Below are 21,789 nucleotides of genomic sequence, written 5' to 3' on the forward strand. Positions count from 1 at the left end.
AAACAAAGAGACTCTGATCAGATGATGTTGGTCACTTTTTAAGTGATGCTATTGTCATCATGAAATGCTCTGATTCACTGACGCCGGAGTTAATCTTTGATTAAAATGTTTAATATTAGTTCTTAATTTATCATATGTCAATGTGCAGTGCTGTGATACTATAAACAATTTTATTAAATCATTATGCAGACATCAAGAATCAGCATATAAATCTCAACAAAGGTGACAATAATAATAAAAAAATCAGATGAACTCTGAACGTCACAAAACAAGCTACTAAAGTCACAAAAAAGCTTTGTTGAATGTGATTAATGTCATAATACTTAAAATAACAGCTGAGTTGTTAATTTACATATATTGTTTGTAATTTTACAGAGTTTTGAGTATAACTTAAAATAAAAGAAAATGACAAATGTTTCCGTTATTTTCCATAAAATTAGGATTTTCTTTTTACAGTGTATATTAATTATGTTGAGATTTAATTGCATAATAATTGTAGCTACCTTATGTTCACAGTCAAAGTTTAAACTCTTGATATTTTGTTTCATTTGTGTAATTTTATTTTTCTTCAACAGCTCATATACATATATATTTCCTCCAACAACTTATACGAATATAGAATGTTGCATAAAACAAATTCATAAGGGGTTTAAATAATAAATCAGAGTGAATTCAAAGTGATCAAGGGCTTAGTTCCATTTAAACCTTATGCACGGGTTCCTCCAGTAGTGGGCACTCATGCAATGTAAGCAATGACACACATCCAAGTCCACGAGACAGAGGGAAGTTAGTGAGTGAAGGGCATAAAAATTTGGAGTGGAACGCAGCCATAGAGAAAATGAAACCTGTATGATCTGTCAGTATCAGACACTGTATCCTCCACTAGGTGGCGCTCTTTCAGTGTGATTAATGTAATATTCAGTCAGTGCTGATGGTGGGAGGGGCCAGTAAAGCTGCTCATTACTGATAAAGAGCTGAATAAAGAGGAAGTAACTAAAGCAGACAGATGTAGAGACAGAGAGATTCACACAGAGAACATTCAGCATAAAGAAGACTGAACTCAACTCAAAATGAAGATCCTCCTCATCTTCTTCACTTTCTACCTGATCTCAGGTCAGAGCTTTTCTCTTTCATCACTGCAGTAATGATGCTGTTTTCTGTTCATGAGGTTTCTGATCACAGTATCAATCTGATTGACAGGTGCAGTGAGATGCTTTAACGTCACTGGATATTCTGGAGGAAGTCTTCTTGTTGATTCTGGAAGGTCTTCATCCAATAACAGATATCCATATCTGAAAAAACAAAACACCCTGGGAAGATGGAATATAATAATAGAGAATAATAAACACGATCAATGGATTAATAAAGAAAGATTTACTCTGTATGTCAACACAAACGGACACATCATGCTTTTCATCAGAGAACTGAACCTACAGGACTCTGGGAGATACCGGATTGGGCTTTCAGGTTCAGGGAATATTGAAATACATTTGAATGTGAAAGTTGGTGAGTAATTTTGACATATGAAATACAAATGGGGCAGAATATACAATTTAAAGAATAGACTATATGGCACCACCTTTAGATTTACAGTAGGATTTCAATTCTGATGTTAATTTAGGGTGACCATATTATGGGTTTCTAAAAAAAATAATAACTTATGCTAATTAATACAGCTTGAAATTAAAAAAAAAAAAAAAAAATCTAGAAGTTTACATAGAATTAAGATTAATCTAGATTTATAAATGCTGGAAAAAACAGCATTGTTCACTGTGAGCTCATTTAATGCATTGACTTTGTTAAGAAATGAAAGCGTTTTGTGTTACCAGTTAACTTAGCTGACAAACATTCTCCTTTGGTTGATGTTTTGTGCTTTGATGAACTAATATCATTTGCATCCAAATCGCACCTTCATTTACCAATTACATGTACGTAGTTTGCAGGTCAGGTATTCTGCTTCAAAACGGTCTGAAAGGAAAAGGCAAAGGAAATTTTCTGCAATTTGTCCATGATTTACATTTTCACTTTGGGCACTGTAAAGAGATCCACCATCCGTTCCTGCTCAGCGCTTCTTTCAGTGGTCGGTTTACACTGAACGCATTTATGCAGGTGAAAAAGAGGCGAGGGGCGCATATGAGACTCGTTATTTTCTAAAGTTTGACTTATTTTAACTTGATATCTTTAAAACGTGGTGGTTAAAGACATCAGTGTAAAACATGTTTACAAAGAGAAACTATTTCAAAGCAGTGCAGTGGAACACAAGTTTCTTTGTGAATTCACAATCACCATATTATTACTGATGCTGATTGAGAAACAGTTTGACCAACAGCATTTAGGCATCGTACACGACTATAGAGAGCACGTCAAAATGGATAAAAAGCCAAATCTTGGCCATATGAGGTTATTTAGAAATCACTTTTTAAGAGGAACTATGGTCACCCTAGTTATATGTCCAGCACCCTCCTCAAAACTGCTAAACAAAATATTATTATATAAAAATGTTCTATTATGTGTAAATGACAGATTCATGCTGTAACAAGACAGAGAGAGTGGAGGTGAAGAATGGAAGGGCTGCTGTCTTCAGCTGTGAATATTCACAGAATCATATTAATGATGAGAAGATAATCTTCAAAGAAGGAAAAGACTCCATTGAGATGATTTACAGCACATGGAGTAAGAACAGCAGGTTCAGTATGTCTGATAAAAGAGATCAACAATTGATGACTGTGACAATTTCTGCTGTGAGACCAGATGATGGAGGAGTTTATTTATGTGGAGTTGAGATCAACAGACACTCGTACAGATACTCCATTATTAATACTGTTCATCTACATATCATTATGAGTGAGTACACTGTAGATATGTCTAGATGTTACCTTTCATTGCCATAACCAAATACAGTCATGTTGAATTAGTCATTCTTAATAAAATATTCGACTTGAATAAAATCAAATAGATAAGATGTTATAATTTGATGTACATATAAAGTGATATTTGTGATTGACAGCTAAAGTGGGCGTGTCTAGAGTGAGCGGATACTCAGGAGGTCGTATGATGATCAAGTGTGAACATCCTCAATACAAAACCAAGACAAAATACATCTGTAAAGAATCAGATGGATGTTCAGAGAGGAAGAATCCAGGAGTTCAGGATGAATGGATGGAGAATGGAGATGTTTCTTTATATGACGACACCAGAGCAGGAGTCTTGATGGTGTTTTTTAGAGAGCTGAAAGCTGCAGATGCAGGAACATACAGGTGTGGAGTGAATGTGTCTCACTATACTGAGAGCTTCACTGAACTTCAGCTGAACATCACAGATGGTGAGGAACATGAAATACTTTATGTATGAAGTATATGATCTGATTTTTATGTAAACTACCTTGGTTTGTAGATGCAAAATATCCAAAGACAGTGACTGAATCTGCTCATCTTGGTGGAGAAGTCAACATCAGCTGTCAGATCCCAGAGGAACATAAAGTTCATTTTTGCAGAGAGGATGATAATAACATCTGTCAAAACATCAGCACATCTACAGTGACAGAAATGAATGGTTCATCTGAGAGAAATGAAGAGAGAGTTTTTACAGTGAGCATCAGTAATGTGAGCGTGAGAGATGCTGGAGTTTACTGGTGTGGAGCAGAAACCAGAGACACACATTTGACTTTCATCTCCCTGACCACCAAAATTCAGCTCAACCTCATCAGTGAGTGAATTCAGATGATTTCATTGTAGTAAATACAGTATATTCAGAATCATGTGTGTTAAATGTCTGTGTTTGTTTGTTTGCAGTGGCTCCAGTAGTGAGACGTGAAGGAGAATCTGCTGAGATCATCTGCCCTTATGATTCAATCTATAAATCAAAGTCAAAGTCTCTCTGTAAGGGGAAGTGCTCCACTAGAGATAGAAATACTCTCAATGAAGAGAAAGAGACCAAGACTGACAGATTGACTCTGAATGATGACGTCACTGCAAGTGTCTTCACTGGGACCATCACTGGACTGACAGCAGAGGATGCTGGGAAATACTGGTGTGCAGTGACATTAGAGAGAGACGTGAATTATCTTTACACTCATCTGATCGTCATCATGAACGAGGGTGAGGAAGGTTTATCATCTGAATATGTGAAACTATGGCTGTGAATTGATGTTCTTATATTTCTAATCATTTCCAGAGCTGAACTTGACTAAGTATGAAGGAGACGACATGTCAATCCAGTGCAAACATCATGATGAACATCAGAAACTCTTCTGCAAAGCACATGAACCCTCCATGTGTGTGAAGGATGGAGTTTCATTGGAGACGATCAGAGATGATCGATTCTCTTTCAGTGATGAAGCTTCTACTGGAGTCTTTACTGTAAACATCACTGATCTGAGAGAAGAGGATTCTGGGATATACTGGTGTGGAGCTCAAATCACTACTAAAGTGCATTTAACTGTCAACAAGGATAAGAATAAAGGTAAGAGTTTAATTTATTTGCATTGTCAAATATGGACACTTGAACAATAACTCTGACTGACTTTAATATACATTATTACTTTTGTTGCTCTTAAATTGGATGCACTGAAACTTCTGTTCTATTATTTCATTCAACTAAGCAGATATTAACATAAAAATTTATCCTCACTAGATAGAATTATTGATCTATACTGCACATTTGTTCTGTCACCAAAACAAATTCCTTGTATGTGCAAACATTTAAGATCTTTCTGATTCTGACATCTGGATCTCTGGATTTTTATGGCACTTTATTCCAAACCTGTATTCTTCATGTATTTTCCCAATTTTGAGTGTTTTCGTGATTCCTGATAATCTCATGTAGAAAAATTCCATATACTTCCTCTATTGCTTATGAAAACTTTGCATCTCATTTTATGACATTGCTCAGGGGGTGCACAGGAGGTGTTTAGTGTTTGTGGTGAAGAGGGTGTTTTCATTTCATGTCAAAACCACAGAAATGAGCTGAAGGTTCAGAGTCTCAGGTTAATGTGACTGTGAAGAATTAACGGTCTTTATTCAGGAAACCCACAGTGAGATAAAAAATAAACATTTATTGAACAACATAAACCTCTCCAATCAGTGCACTTGTATAATTTAAATAAAAAAGAAATAATGTATACATAAATGTTAAATACACAAAACAGGTAATCAAAAATCTAGACCATGTCAAATAAACCTAGTAGTAGCATAATTGATAGTAATAATACATGGCTCAACTTTTTAAGCACCTTCTCAAAACTGTTCTGAAGCATGCTTTTTGTTTATGTTTGTTGACAGACACTGCTATAAGTCAAAAGGCCATAATCTGGCCAAAAAATAAAGTGATAACAAAAATAAAAGAGTTCACTCATATTACACAGCCTGCTTCTCATAACTTCTCATAAATTATGCTTTTGAAATGGTCTGTTTTCCCCTGCCATCATTTCGGTTGAAGCTGTGTGTGAACAAGGCACGACTGCAGAGTCTGAGTTATGCCGCTTTTCCACCGAAATTACTCGGAACAATTTATGTCCAAACTTAAGGGTAATGTATTTGAATTGCATATAAATATTCCATCCATTTGGATTACATAGTTTCAACATAAATAATGAACTGAATGTGATATTTGCCAGTCATACGTAAATGAAACAGGTAAGATTTATGTAATTGAACACAGCAAAACACCCATGTTAAATGAACACTGCCCAGTGTAGTGGACAATCTGGTCAGTAATAAGTGAAGCTAGTAATGCTGTTTGTGGAGTTGTGTAAGAATTGTGGAGACATGTAATGTCTTTTATCTTCAGTTGATTTCATCTGAGGCTGAAAGCCAGTTGTAGTTCTTGTGTTCCTCTTTTTTCTGTTCTTATTGTTCCTCTGTCCTTCAGGGCTTCTGCTTGTTAACAGCAGGTGTTCATCAGTAATCTTCAATCATCACTTAATGAACCACTTAATTATCTAATTAGCCTCAACACTGATTCAGTGTTACCTTTTCACACTCTGAGTGTGGACTCATATAAACGCCAACAGTGTTAATTTAACACTGAGGATTTTGCTGGGTATACCCGAGCCTTTATGATGGTGGAATGGCAATCTGCTTGCCACAACAACGCTTGGCTGCTCGCAAATGCACCTGCCTATTAATCTGCCAAATTTGCAGCACAATCAGCCAATGCTGATTAATAAAAAAATATTGGCAGGTCATTTGGTTGACCTCTAAGTGGGACACATGAGACTCAACAGAGATAGATGAAGAACATGTTTTGTGTGTAGGTCTGCAGAAGAGAGACTAAAATGTGCACATTTTTCCGATAATTTAGTTTCATTCAATCAATTAATTGTCAATCAAATGTATTAATGTGTGAATGTTAATTAACTGTTTTATTTTCAGATTCCTCCATGATCATCATTATTTGTGTGTGTGTCATTCTGCTGCTGATTGGTGGATTCACTCTGACTGTGTGTAAATTAAGACACAAGAGACGAGGTTTGATCATCATTAATTAATTTTATTTGAGTGTTTCTGAGCTGCTTCAATCTTCTGACTGTCAGCAGCAGTAAAATCTCACTGACTTCTCGTCTCCAGTTTGATCTAATTTGTCTTTCTCATACTGATTGATTCATTTTGTTTTGGGTTATTAGGAAGAACCTCAACATCAGAAAAGAGAAAGAGAGAGAAAAATACAATGGTGAGTCACAGTCTATTTGTGTGTGTAAATATTGTGCTTATGAGATGTTTTCTCTTTTTAATATACTTTTCCTCTCTATTTTCTCCATGTCCAGTCATTATGTGCAGACAGCAGGTGTGATTTTCACACAGATCCTGGATCAGTTCAAATTAACAGTCCTGAAGAACTAACCACAATCCCTTCTGATGGGCTCCTGTTCACATCTGTCAGTTTCCAGAAGCATGAAGAGTCTCTCAGTGACGCTACAGTCTCCTTCAGTAAGGACCAGATTCACTCTGATTACACCACGGTCATTTACCGCATTAGACTCAACTAACTCACTTATAACAGATCACAGATCAGCACACTTTACTAACAGTATTGCTTACATTTACAGTTCATTGATAAAAATCTCTTTATATTCCACAGATTAGTGTTAAAGACATGTTTTATTGATCAGGTTCGTTCAGTCTGTTGAATCATGAGACACTCTATTTTCTGCTACTGATCATGTTTCTTCTTTCACATGTTTAAAATAGCAGTTGTGTCAAAGGTTTACTGGTGTGTGTACAGAGTTTGTCATCTCAGTTTATCTGAGGGTGTGATAAAAACAGGAAATAAAACCACTGAGTGACACTTATAGAATAAACTGTAAAGTTTCCACTCCAAACACAGAGACACTATAGTTAATAAAGTCTCTTTAACAGCAGCTGTTTAAATGTTTTCTCTTTCTCGTCTCTCTGAATATTGATTCTCTTTGACCTGCTTTTGTTTTGTACATGCAAGAGACTTTTGCTGATGTTGTTTTTAGTTCATTCTTGCTCTGTTGGAACTGAGGTCATTTTTTATGATGTAAGAGTTTTACTGTATAATAATATATTTTATTCACTGAAAAATAAACATTTATATTTTCTGCTTATTCCTTGTTTGATGCCCAAAGCTTTTATTTAAAGTTGTAGAATCAGAGAGATTATTTACACTGTTTTTTACATTATATTTGAAATGTCAAACATTGTCATGGCATTGACTTATACATGAAACTTTCTGTCTCAAAGTTTCTCACGAGCGCTGGAGGTGTTGTTTGTGTTGGCGTGATGAACAGGCTGTTTTTTCCGTCCAGCTCAAAGCCACAGAAAACTGGTGAAGGTTCAGGGTCTCAGTTCAGTTTAATTAAACAGACTTACTCAGGAAACCCACAGTGAGACACATGAGACTGAACAGAGAGAGACAGAAGATCAACATCCATTGTGAGCAGAAGACAATAAAGACTAAGAGCTGATCGTTCACTAATTCACCTCCAACATTTACTGAGAGTGATGAACTTTTCTCATCAAAAATAAATAAATAATAATAATGAAAAATTATTGTGGGAATTGATGATGTCTTAAATGGTTCTTTAAATGTCATACATTTGTATTGTTAGTACATTTATTTCAATACCACTTTAAACAAGTAACATCTTCTAGATTTACTTTGCATTTCATTGTTTTATTAAGACTTTTTCATCACTTTCTTCCTGGTTCAATTCTAAATATCAGCATATCTTTGTATGGCAGTAACAGTGAGAGTCATATGATAGTGTGCATTTTTGAATTAATTTTGAATTCAGCCCAACCAAAAAGTTTTTTAACACAGTTTTTTTTTTTTTTTTTTTTTTTTTTTACTAGGATGACGAGACTTGCTTGTAAGTGTCTCAGGTCTTTGTGTTCACAGTGTTGTTTGATACTGTGGTCAATGTGATAAAGATAAACAGCATGAGATGCTCTTCAGCTTGTGGTTTTCTTTTACTCTATTTATCTTTTGTTGGTCAAAACAAGAAGCGCTTCAGCCTCCTGCAGGTGTGATAAAAAAGGAAATGTTTATCTTAGTAAGGATGGACACAGACTTTCCACACAAAAATTCCACTGTGAATTTCTTTAATATATGAAAAATAATATTATTATTTATAATATATCCCAGCTATTATATTATATTAATCTATTCTGCTCCAAATGGTTTTAGTCAGATCAACTAAAAAACATTTGCTAGAAGGAGCTGAAATCTCAAAACTGCATTTGCTAATAAGCCAAAGTGTTCATTATAAAAGATCTGCTTGCTTTTCAAATGTTAAAAGTCCAACTGTTCAGATCTCTTTATTTTCTGTAGCACTGATACGTTTTACATTGTTTGATTTTGCCATTCAGCTTTATTCTGTGATGATAAGACAAACAAACTCAGAAGAAAAAAGAATATGTATCAACACTGAGCCGTATTGTGTCTGACTCTGTATTTTATTCACGGTGACACACAGAACCTTCTCTTCTTATTTAGATTGTAAATATTAAAATACGACACGACAACATACACGCGAGAGCCAATGAGATTTAAGCGCAGTTTCTACTCCTCCCTTTTCTCCTTATATGGCGCTGAGCGCTGCGCTTCAGTTTGAATGAAATCAAAGTTCGCGGGTGAATCAAAATTTGAACTGACAGATCAGAGAAGAAGATTTTCTGTGAGTAATCAATTACATTTAGATCTGTTCCTCACACAAAGCTGATTTATGTATTCAGAACACTTGAAAAACACCACGAAGTGTATGAATGACTTTTATGGTACTTTATTTGATCTTGACAGCAGTGCTTTAACTAACGGTCGCGCTGAGGCTCGTGAATCTCACAATATCTTCACAGATTCAAACAACACTGTTACTGACTGTGATAAATTATGCAATGCTTCATTATATAATGTACTAAATATTATTAGTACTAAATATTATACTCTAAAACTTGCTGTAATATCAATATGACTCCAGTAGTAGTCCTACTCTAAGTTTGTAACTATATGTACATTTTCTGAAAGGAAAAGAGGGGAAACTTTGTGAAATTCCTTTAGGGATAGTATCATTTAAGTAGAGACAGCAAGGACATTGACTGTAAATATCTCCAAAACACAAATGTCTTTTTGAAACCTCTGGCTCCATCTAGTGGTAAATATGTGTTAATGGCTGTTAAATTTCTTGGTTTTAGTGAAATCTTTGTGTAGGTTGATGTTTTTAAAACCAAATTTAAAGATGAAGCAAAGGAAGCAGATGAAGTCAAGTCTCAGCATTTCACTCTTTATTCAGTTTGTGTTGTTAAACTGTCATCAGTGATGCTGAAGTTTGATTGACAGCTGCTGTCTGTGGTGCTGAATCCACAACTGCCTGTTAAAGAGACAGAAGCAGCAATCAGACTCAGACTTCAGCTGATGAGCCTCTGATGATCTGAGGAGTGAAAGACCAGAAACACTGCAGACACAATGAGATGTTCAGAGTTCAACACATTTACCTTCTTAGAGCACAAGTTACAAAACTTATGGATGTCCATAAGACAACTGTTGTATTTGGAACAATGTAAACATATATTATTTTTATAGGCATAATGTATTTATCCTGCAAGTCAGATCATGTCTGTTTCCTAATATAAATATTACAGCTGGTAAAGATATCAAAAACTTACAGTATAAATGCCAAAAGTATCAGATGCATTTTTGATTTCCCAGAGAGACAGGAAGATGAAACTGTTAAATAAAGCCTCATGATGTTCTCTGCACATGAGAGTGGATCAGCCTTGGTAACTCAAAATGTACATATTTTGTGCTATATCTTGTGTTTTTAGCATTTTCATAATGGTTTGTTGTTTTAACCTTTATTTTCAATTATTTTAATCTTAAAGGTGGGATAAGGGATATTTAAAAAAACACTGTTGGAAATTGTTGATAAAGTAAACCCAAACAAACACACCCCTTTCTTCATTGCTCCACCTCCAAAACACACTCTCCAATCCTGACCTCCCTACACCGAGTTGGTCTTGAACCCCACTGTAACCTCCACCAGGTGGCGCTCTTTCAGTGTGATTAATGTAATATTCAGTCAGTGCTGATGGTGGGAGGGGCCAGTAAAGCTGCTCATTACTGATAAAGAGCTGAATAAAGAGGAAGTAACTAAAGCAGACAGATGTAGAGACAGAGAGATTCACACAGAGAACATTCAGCATAAAGAAGACTGAACTCAACTCACAATGAAGATCCTCCTCATCTTCTTCACTTTCTACCTGATCTCAGGTCAGAGCTTTTCTCTTTCATCACTGCAGTAATGATGCTGTTTTCTGTTCATGAGGTTTCTGATCACAGTATCAATCTGATTGACAGGTGCAGTGAGATGCTTTAGTGTCACTGGATATTCTGGAGGAAGTCTTCTTGTTGATTCTGGGGAGGTTTGGTACAGTGCAAATGTTAAATCCTTTAAGAAATTACCTGAGTGGAGAAGTATAATGAATGATACGAAACATGAAAAATGGATCAATGATGACAAATTTTCATTGTTTCAAAATAATGAAGGAAACCTTATGATCTATATCAGAAATCTGAACAAACATGATGCTGGAGGATACTGGATTGGTGTTCTTTACAAGTGGGGTATAGATATGACTTTAAATGTGGAAGAAGGTCAGTCGCTTTAAGATCAAACTGTTGGTGTAGTAAAATACTTGATCGATTTAAAGTCTGTATAAAAGTAAATTTATTTCTTTATTATGTAATTTACAGATTCATGTTGTAACACGTCAAAGAGAGAGATGGTGAATATTGGAGAAACTGCCACCTTCAGCTGTGAATATTCACAGAATCATATTAATGATCCCAAGATCATATTCAAAGAAGGAAAAGACTCTATTGAGAAGATCTACAGCACAATGGATAAGGAAGAAAGATTCAGAATTTCTGATGACAGACATAAAAATATCTTCAGTGTGAGAATTACTGCTGTGACACCAGATGATGGAGGAGTTTATTTATGTGGAGTTTGGATCAGAGGACAATCGTACAGTTACTACATTATTAATACTGTTCACCTACATATTAGCAGTAAGTAAAACAAATCTTGCTTGAAAGTTTATAAAATCTGTGTGTGGTAGAATAAGATGTGATATTGGTGAGGATGAGGAACCTGAGCAGTTAAAGTATTATTGTTGGTATTATACACTAAATACAGAAATATTATATAAGCATTATTCATGTACAGTTTGTTTGTTTGCAGTGGCTCCAGTAGTGAGACGTGAAGGAGAATCTGCTGAGATCATCTGCCCTTATGATTCAATCTATAAATCAAAGTCAAAGTCTCTCTGTAAGGGGAAGTGCTCCACTAGAGATAGAAATACTCTCAATGAAGAGAAAGAGACCAAGACTGACAGATTGACTCTGAATGATGACGTCACTGCAAGTGTCTTCACTGGGACCATCACTGGACTGACAGCAGAGGATGCTGGGAAATACTGGTGTGCAGTGACATTAGAGAGAGACGTGAATTATCTTTACACTCATCTGATCGTCATCATGAACGAGGGTGAGGAAGGTTTATCATCTGAATATGTGAAACTATGGCTGTGAATTGATGTTCTTATATTTCTAATCATTTCCAGAGCTGAACTTGACTAAGTATGAAGGAGACGACATGTCAATCCAGTGCAAACATCATGATGAACATCAGAAACTCTTCTGCAAAGCACATGAACCCTCCATGTGTGTGAAGGATGGAGTTTCATTGGAGACGATCAGAGATGATCGATTCTCTTTCAGTGATGAAGCTTCTACTGGAGTCTTTACTGTAAACATCACTGATCTGAGAGAAGAGGATTCTGGGATATACTGGTGTGGATCTCACATCATCACTAAAGTGCATTTAACTGTCAAAAGGGGTAAAACAACTTCATTTAATAAATAAATTTGCTTCTCCCTCAGGACTAAAAATATTTAGATATAAACAAAATACCAATAATCAGATCAGTCAGTTTTTATAGTAAAAAAAATATATATATGTATATATATATAAATTGTAAATGAAATTGTACAATTCTGTTTTCTACTCTTTAAATGTAAGTCTGAGTTTCTCTTTGCCACAAAGTTTCTCATAAATGCAGGAGATGTTTTCAGTTTTTTTTCCATCAAATGAACGGAAGGTGCAAAGTCAAGTTCAGTTTAACGGTCTTTATTCAGGAAACCCACAGTAAGACCACGTGAGACTTGACAGAGGCAGATGAAGTAGAGCGTAAGTTATGTGTAAGTATGCAGAAGACTCAACGAATAACCAAACTGAGAGACACAATGTGATTGAATTTAAACAGGTATAGAATATTGAGAAACAAACACAATGCAGGTGAGTTATATGACAGTCAGGCAGTTCAATGGAGTTTGAGATAATTAACAGTTAACAATTAACAGAGTCTTTTCTTTTACCAGGAATGATGAAGTGGACACTGGACGCAGTCAGTGTTTGAATGGACCGGAGAGCACACACTACAGAGTGGGTAAGGTGGTTAGCAGGTCTTTCCAAACAGGTATTGTAAGAGTCTTTACAGGGAATACAATAGCAGACAACTTGGAGATCACAGGAGATACACAAAGGAGATAGTTGGAGACACGTTGTTACCTCGAAGTAAGTTTAGCAGGTAAGCCATCTGTATCCATAGATGAAGCAAGACAATGAGTGACTAGAGGTGTGTGCTCTTTATACTGGTGTTGCTAATGAGGGACAGGTGCAGGTGTTCAGTAATCAGATGACTGGGAACATTGAGTGGTGGTGACGGGGGAATCTGGTGTCTCTGTGACTCTGATACCTTCTGCCCAGGCTGGGAGGTGGGAGTCTCGGATCGCCAGGCATCGGCATGGCTCTTGTGACAGCACACTGCCTGCTGAAGATGGTGGTGAGCTGCATCCCAGACCCTTTCGCTCTCTTGAAACAAGTGGTTGACAGATGGAACTTCTGAGGCTTCTCCAGACCATGGGAAAAGGTGGGGCTGGAAGCTGAGTATTGAGGGTACTGTGCCCAGGTGTGGAAGCGGTTAAATTCTGGTGGGCATGGCACAAAAAAAAAAACTCAGGGAGCATAGTTAAAGATGGTTAAAGGTGAGTCCTGCCATCTCCATGCCGGTAGGTAGGCCTCTGAGAGGTACCAGACAACAGGCTGGGGGCAGTTCAGCGAAGAAATCCACTCCTAGGTGTCACCAGGACTGATGTGGAGTGTGGATCTTAGACACGCTCCAGGCATCCCTGGATAAACCCTTTCATGTCCTTTGCCATGCCCGACTACCAGAAGCAATCTTGCAGCAAGATGGTCTGACTGGTCCCTGGGTGCCAGTGCCCACAGATGAATGTGCAGATTCCTTCAGAGTGATATGTTGGGGGACATACAGCATGTGTGATTTGGGGGACACCCTGGCGGCGCTGGCTCAGTGGCTGTGGCTTCGGCATCACATTACTAATCATCCAGGGACCATTGGATGGGGCTGACGATGATGTTAGGAGAGATGACCGGGCCTGGATGTTCCGGAGCTTCTTTGGGAGTGTGGAGACATGACAATGCAGCTGCCTTGACTTTCTTGGTCCCTGGATGGCAGGAAATTATAAAATCAAAGTGAGCGATAAAGACAGCCCATCTGGTATGTTTTGGGTTGGATTTTTGACTTCACAAAGATATTCCAGATTTCGGTGATCTGTGAATACAGCAAAGAAATGACACACTCCTTCTAGCCAATGTCTCCATTCTTCTAGAACCAGCTTCACGGTGCGCAACTCATGATTACCGATGTCATAATTTTGCAGTAGCGGGATGAGTTTCATGGAGAAGATGTCACATAAATGCAGTCGAGAAGGTGTCCCCTGCTGTTGAGATAACACTGCTCCTTCCCCAGATGTTGAAGCGTCCACCTCTAGAGTAACAGGCTGGCTGGGTAAGGGAGTGGTTCCAGGGCAGAGAGCTGGGCGTGCTTTTTAGGAGAGAGGTGAGGGGTGCAGTAATCGAGCCGTAATTCTTTATGAAGTGGTTATAGAAATTGGAGAAACCTAGGAAACACTGGAGTTCTTTGATGGTGGTGGGTTGTGGCCAGAAACAGACAGCATCCACTTTCCCCTCGTCCATCTTGATGTCGTCTGCACTGATGTGCTAACCAAGGAACTGCATTGAGGGTTGGTGGAAGGTGCATTTCTAGACTTTGTGGAAGAGATGGTATTCCATCAGCTTCTCGAGGACCACCGAAACGTTCTAGCGATGTTTGCCCAGGTTCCAGGAGTATACCGAGATGTCACTGATGTACATCAGGACAAAGCAGTGGAGGTCTGCCCAAAAAACCTCATACATGAAGTCCTGGAATACAGAGGGGGAGTTGACCAAGCACACAATATAACACAACATTCATTGTGCCCAGTAGAATGTACTTCATCACAAATGCAGTCATCCCCAGTGCTTGAAGTGGGCTGGTTACGCAGTACTAGCACTTCTCTATTTTTACCTTTAGGCAATTCCAACGGAAGCCCGTCGCGCCCTCCTTTCCTCAGGAACGTGTTTTGAACCGAGCATCAGGAGTACCGGCACTTTTATTTTTCCACTTCAAGCACTGCTCGTTCCCAACAGGTATCAGGATGAGGTTTTATGCAATTAGGAGGTCCAGCTTGGTGAAGACTGAAGTGGATAATGGAAATTTACTGTCCGGTAATCAATGCAAGGCCTTCTTAGCCACAAAAAAAAAAAAAACACTGGAAGCAGCAAGGGATGTTGCAGGACAAAAGTAACGTTAAATGTTTGAGTCACTAGTCTAGCCTGGTGCCATATCGTTTTCATATCGTGAGGGGGGGAACCTGGTGTCTCTGTGACAAAGAGACTAAAATACACTTATTTTACTGCAGAATAGTTAAAAAATGAATAAATATGTGAAGCATGAACATTAACCTCACACGACTAAACTAGTTCCTTTATGGCAAACATTACAGAGTTTTATAAATATTTCATATAAATTGTTTTTAATCAGACTAGTTTCATCAAATGCATTTATAACCCATAACCCATAAAAAACATGTTCATGTAGGATAGAAATGGCTGAAAATGAACATCATAAAATGTAGTGTGTGTAGATATTATTTCATTCATGTGTATCTGGTTTCTCTAAACACCATGTGTTTGTGTGTTTTATTTTCAGATTCCTCCATGATCATCATTATTTGTGTGTGTGTGATTCTGCTGCTGATTGGTGGATTCACTCTGACTGTGTGTCAATTAAGACACAAGAGACGAGGTGACGCTCACACACAGTTCAGGTCTGTCTACTGCTCAATTACCCACAATCCCCTCTGATGAGCTCCTTTACGCGTCTGTCAGTTTCCAGAAGCATGAAGAGTCTCTCAGTGACGCTACAGTCTCCTTCAGTAAGGACCAGATTCACTCTGATTGGAATACTTAAGTAAAAAGTAGAAAAAAACTTATATAGGAGACCATATACCAGATATTATTATTTTATAACTGCAAAAGAAAACAAATATGGCTACTTTTTACATGGATTTTTTACACAAAATAAGAACAAATATAGAGGGTTATGTATAGTGTTATGAATATACATTCATTTTTACAAATTAACAAAGGTGTTTTTGTGTTTGTGTGATGAATGTCATTTTTTCCGTCCAGCTCAAAACCACAGAACACAGCAGACACGTTCAGGGTCTCAGTTTAGTTTGGTTGTGACGAATACACATACTTGTTCAGGAAACCCACAGTGAGACTTGTGAAACAGAACAGAAAGGGAAACAGACTGATGAAGTGGAAAGTGTGTGTAGGTTAGGGCTGTGATGGTCTTCATGACAACCGCGCCACCGCGGTGGTGGAGTGTTATGTATATATATCTCAGAGGTCGCGTTAACCAATTTTTTTTTTTTTTTTTTTTTTTTTTTAGCAGTGACGGAAAAAATCTGAAGCCCGTCCGTCATTTTGACAGAATACTGAGGCTGATGTAGCTTGTAAATGTAATTCCCACCCCTGTCCAGTTTGTGGTGAGTGCGCTCCAGTGTGTATATTATTTGTGAAAAGATGACAAGAATCTTCGATCAGCTTCAACACATGCGGTTTCCTTTTTTTTTATTCCATCATTTCTTTGCATACACTGCATCACATCCTATTCACCCACTGCCCCCTAGTGCCTATATGCGGGAACTACATAACACATCAGAATTACAAATCTATATTCAACAACTTGAATATTACATCCCCCTTTTTTTGGAAAGCTTGACATACTTGTCAGTGAACAAAATATTGCAGCTGTGCAAATCCTTAAGGTATAACATACCAATGCAACAATCAGTATACAGAAGAACAACAATATAACAACGTATCAATGGTAGTGACAATAGCATTTTTTTTTTCTTTTATAGGGCAGCGATCCGCCTACACCCTTTACAATTATAGATCAAGGACGACTCTTGGTTTCACTTCACATCCTGATCTGGTGACATAACGTGGGGCAACAGAATCAGTGTTATTCGTGTCTGTCTGCTTTGGTTGGTCTGTGGGTACTGTGTGCAGAGCGCTTGAAGAGATTTCGGGCTCGGCAGTGATAGGCTGTGTCTTATCTTGCAAAAGGTGACGACGATTCCTGCGGAAGACTTGGCCTTCTGCAGTACGTACATGGTAAGACCTGAAGGTGTCAGCAGGTTGAATGACTACAGCAGGATTCCAGCAACCCGATTCCTGAATTCAGACATGGTCTCCAACCCGTAGTGGTGTGAGTGGTTTCGCAGACCTGTTGTAGTAATTTCCTTGATACAGACTGATACATGGGTCTTTCCTGTCCGCTTTTGCTTTATCCATTAGTGATTTGGCAATTTGTACTGCCTTCTCACTGAGCCCATTGCTCTGTGGGTAATGCGGGCTGCTCATGACGTGCACAAAGTCCCAAGTATGAGCAAAGCTTTTCTCTAGTTCTCTAGCTTTCTCTAATGTCTCTAGTGCGTTGTTTGGATTTCTCAATTCCCATGTGGCCTGCATGAATGCGTTTAAGCATCTCTTCTCTCAGCTGCATGGGGATTATGATCTTTTCTCCCTTCGAAGACCATACCGCCCATCTCCGATAACTCATCTCTGTGATTCCATCTAGGATGGCTGTAGGGCATCTCTTTCTTTCGGCAGGCCATCCTTCTTTGATCACTCTCTTTAGTGTGGACATTTGGACATCTCTGTCTGTTTCTTTTCGAATATTGCTAAGCTTCACATCACTGACAGGGAGAGCGCTGAGAACAGTATGTACTTGAACATCCATCTCCTCAGTGAGGCTGTGATCAGTGCAAGGCATTGATTTTCTTGACAGCGTGTCAGCCACTGGAATATTTTTCCCAGGAATGTGTACAATGGTGAAACTGTACTTTTGTAACTGCCAGATCATCCTTTGCAGTCTTGATGGTGCTGCAGCTAGTGGCTTTCTGATGAACGCTTCCAGGGGTTTATGATCGGATTCCACTGTTATGTGACGTCCATAAACATATTGATGAAATCTCTTGCAGCCCCAGAGGATAGCCAGGAGCTCTTTCTCGATCTGAGCATAGCTTATTTCTGAGTCTGTGAGTGACTTTGAGGCATATGCAAGTGGTTTACCTTCCTGCAGCAACACTGCGTCTAATCCATATTTGGAGGCGTCCACTTGCAGTGTGAGGTCTTTGCTTGTATCGAAGAATGCCAACACAGGTCCTGGCTCCCTGGTAATGATTTCTTTCATCTTTCGGAAAGCTGCATCATGTTGTTTGTCTCATACAAACTCATTGTCATGCCGCAGTAGCTGTCTCAGAGGTGCATTTACATCTGAAAGACTGGGTGCAAACTTTGAAAGATAATTGACCATACCAAGAATTGTTTAGAGTTCAGCACGATTCTTAGGTGGTGACATCTCTTTTATGGCCTCCGCCTTGTGAGGGTCTGGTTTGATTGCATCTTTGGAAAGACAGTGGCCGAAGTAGCTGACTTCCGGAACGCAAACCGTTCTTTTCTCAGGATTAAGGCGCACTCCTTTTTCTCGAGACCTTTCCAGCATCCTCCTGAGATTATGGTCGTGTTCCTCCTTTGTCTTTCCGTAGACCAAGATATCATCCACAATGGCCACAACTCCAGGCAGACCTTCGTAAACCTCATCTATTTTCTGCTGGAAAATATCCTGGGCTGAGACAATGCCAAAAGGTAGGCGGCAAAATCGGTATCTACCGAAGATTGTATTGAAAGTGGTCAGTCTCGAGGCTTTTCAGAAAGCTTGACTGCCCAGTAGCCAGATCTAGCATCCATCACACTGAAGTAACGAGCTCCAGCCAACTTTGGTGTGATGTCATCTAATGTAGGCAGAGGATAGTGTGGCCGCTTTATAGCCTTATTAAGATCCCGTGAATCCAGACATACTCTCAGCTTACCAGTTTTGGGCTTCTCGACTACGCAGAGGGCATTTACCCAATCTGTTGGCTCTGTCTCTTTCACAATGATACCTTGCTCCTCCATGGAGTCCAACTCTTCTTTCAGCCGGTCTCGCAGGGCGAAAGGAACTCTCCTTGGTGGGTGAATGACTGGTGTGGCTGTTGGGTCCAGCTGAATGTTGCATACTCCAGGAAACAGACCAATGCCACACATCAGCAAATTCATCTATAATCGACTCCGAATCTTTCGCTGGGGAGGATACAGACAGCACCAGCTTAATCATGTCCAAGTCTAAGCATGCTTTTAATCCAAGCACAGGTGGCGACTGGGTGTCCACAATAAAGAAGTCCAGTGGCATGGCATTCTCTTTATATTTGCAGTGCAGTTGACATGTGCCTTTAACTGACATTGGCTGTCCACCATATCCTGTGAGCTTTTTGTGGGTATGCAGCATCTTTGTTGCAATATTTTTGAAGACTCTTTCTGGTATTACATTAACCTGAGCGCCCGTGTCCAGTTTGAATTTCAACGGCGAGCCATATTCTTTTATTTCAACTTCAGCAAAAGCTTGCTCTGATGAAGTAATTGTGTTTGTGACAGAGTCAATAAAGAATTCACTACTCACATCTGGGTATCCGTCTTCAGGTTTGTTGTCACTTACAATGTGCACAGATTTGGACTTTGACTTGCAAACCTTTGCGAAATGATTCCACTTTCCATGTTTAGCACACTGCTTTCCTTTTGCTGGACATGTCTCTTTTCTTTTGTGCTCTTTTCCGCAGTATCCGCATGTATGGAGGCGTTCTGTATGCACACTGTTTTTGCGCTTTTCTGCCAGCTCTGACGCAGTTTTGCATGCTTTCCTATTGCGTGCACTTGTTGCTCCTGATTTGCATTTGTGCTGCCGATGGCCATACTTCTCATCTGAGCCTGCGCAACCTCATGCGATCTGGCAATGTCGATTGCTTTTTCTAATGTTAATTCAGCACCCTGATTGAGTAGTTTCTCTCAAACGTGTGGGGAATAAATGCCGAAAACGACACAGTCTCTCACCATCTCTGGATTTGTGTAGCCACAGTCTTTAACGAGCAGTCTGAGTTCAGTGACGAACTGATCAAATGTTTCCGTGGCACACTGTGTTTTTTCATTGAACTTGTATCTAGCAAAAATTGGATTCGCCTTTGGTACTACGTAAGCTTCAAATTTGTCATAGTACGTTTTGAGCAACTTAGCTTCATCATCGGTGAGAGTCCATGTGTTATAATATCCCGTCCTTTCTCCCCGACCCATAGAAGCAGGTAGCTGCACATCTCCGCCTCCTCTTTGCGGCGAAACGGTCCTGAAAACATCAGTTCAACGTGCTGCTTAAACTTTCTCCATGCATCGGGAAGATTTTGTGATTACCAATCCATTCGCGGTGCAGGCAGCATCCATCTTCGTGATTCACTCTGACACCATATATTATTTGTGAAAAGATGACTAGAATCTTTGATCAGCTTCAACACATGCGGTTTCCTTTTTTTTATTCCATCATTTCTTTGCATACACTGCATCACATCCTATTCACCCACTGCCCCCTAGTGCCTATATTCAGGAACTACATAACACATCAGAATTACAAATCTATATTCAACAACTTGAATATTACAGTGTGTCTGCAGAGCGCGAGTTCAGTCTCCAGAATAAAACGATATGTTTGATTACACACAGGCGAGCACCCAGTTTAAGTCCATTTTATAATAATAAAGTTATAATACTTATACTTACATAATCTAATCCAGCTCGTTTTGTTTTAAATAGTTCATTTTGTTATTTTCTTGCTGACTATCAAGTTTATGGTCAACGAATGGCTTTTCTGAGGTATAATGTTACGTGACATTGTTTGCAACACTGACTGAACTGACGATTTCGGTAAGCTACTGTGTCTTTCAACATTTTTTTCTGATTTTCATTCATGTTTATTTCGTTCTGTAAAGAGGAAAGGATGATCGCGTTCACTCACGATCCGTGACAAGTGTTCAAGATGAAAACTGGAAAGTGACGCAGTCTTTGTTCATCTTTCTTTTCATAGTATAAATAAATTCTTAGCGTAGGCCAATTTACTTTCCTGTAAATTCGTGAATAAAAATGTAAATGGTGACGAAATCAGAAGCTATTAAATGTCTTATCTTTAAAATATAAAAATTAAAATGACGGGTAATAATTGATTATGACAGATTTTTTACTGTCCGCCAAAAGTCTAACGCAACCTCTGATATATATATATATATATATATATACATATACATACACACACACACATAATATATATATATACATACAACCAACCCCCCTCCCCCGGACCCCACCACCGCAACACCGGCGGTTGTTGGTGATTTCCCACTGCGGTAGTAAAAAATTGCCACCGTCACAGTCCTTGTGTAGGTCTGCAGAAGAGAAAGACTGAGATGTGGTCGTGTTTCCCAAAAGACAAAAACCTAGATACACAAATGCAACTGTTTTTTCTCTCTTTGCCTTTGTTATTGTTTTTTTTTTTCTTTTCTCACAAGTCACTCTCATTTATTCATTCTTCATGCACCGAAGTTCTTGTGTGTTTCATGTGTAAATTGAATTATGCACATCATGATTTTGTCTTGTTTATTCTCAGATTCCACATTTTCTCTCAGATTCTGGAATCAGGTTTCGTTCAGTGAAGCTTCATTTGCCTTCAGTAAGGACAAGATTTAAAGGGGGGGTATCACACACAGTTTCTGCCAATCTCATGTTAAACTTACGTACCTATAGAGTAGTAGTGCATCCTTCATATCGGCAAAAAGTCTTTCGTTTTATCATATTTATAAAAGATACATACGCTGTACCGAGTCTTTCCAAAAACAGCCAAGCTCCTGGAGGCGTGTCGTGTGAGCGGAGCTAAAGAG

The 21,789-nt window shown here is 38.6% G+C and overlaps 1 protein-coding gene and 2 long non-coding RNA genes across 15 annotated transcripts in view; 2 read left to right on the top strand and 1 right to left on the bottom strand.

Annotated features, from left to right (window-relative positions):
- Positions 1-21,789, bottom strand: part of LOC127508732 (uncharacterized) — a 488,047-nt gene that overhangs the window by 367,018 nt on the left and 99,240 nt on the right. For 6 of the 13 annotated variants that reach the window (XR_007928905.1, XR_007928894.1, XR_007928906.1 and 3 more), the window contains one exon: positions 3,665-3,698. The exons of the other annotated variants lie outside the window; for them this stretch is intronic. This is a non-coding gene — a long non-coding RNA (uncharacterized LOC127508732). The remainder of the gene's footprint in view (positions 1-3,664; positions 3,699-21,789) is intronic. 13 annotated transcript variants of the gene reach the window in all.
- LOC127500999 (uncharacterized) overlaps positions 1-21,789 on the top strand; it is a 385,015-nt gene that overhangs the window by 285,835 nt on the left and 77,391 nt on the right. Inside the window, exons 6-7 of the mRNA XM_051872723.1 lie at positions 3,008-3,322; positions 3,394-3,705. Coding sequence (XP_051728683.1) covers positions 3,008-3,322; positions 3,394-3,705 — 627 coding nt within the window. The remainder of the gene's footprint in view (positions 1-3,007; positions 3,323-3,393; positions 3,706-21,789) is intronic.
- LOC127508793 (uncharacterized) lies at positions 5,107-7,567 on the top strand. Its single transcript, XR_007928937.1, has 3 exons — positions 5,107-6,467; positions 6,623-6,669; positions 6,764-7,567. It is a non-coding gene; the product is annotated as an uncharacterized LOC127508793 (long non-coding RNA).

This window comes from Ctenopharyngodon idella, chromosome 1 (genome assembly GCF_019924925.1).
Source record: "Ctenopharyngodon idella isolate HZGC_01 chromosome 1, HZGC01, whole genome shotgun sequence".
Lineage (NCBI taxonomy): Eukaryota > Metazoa > Chordata > Actinopteri > Cypriniformes > Xenocyprididae > Ctenopharyngodon > Ctenopharyngodon idella.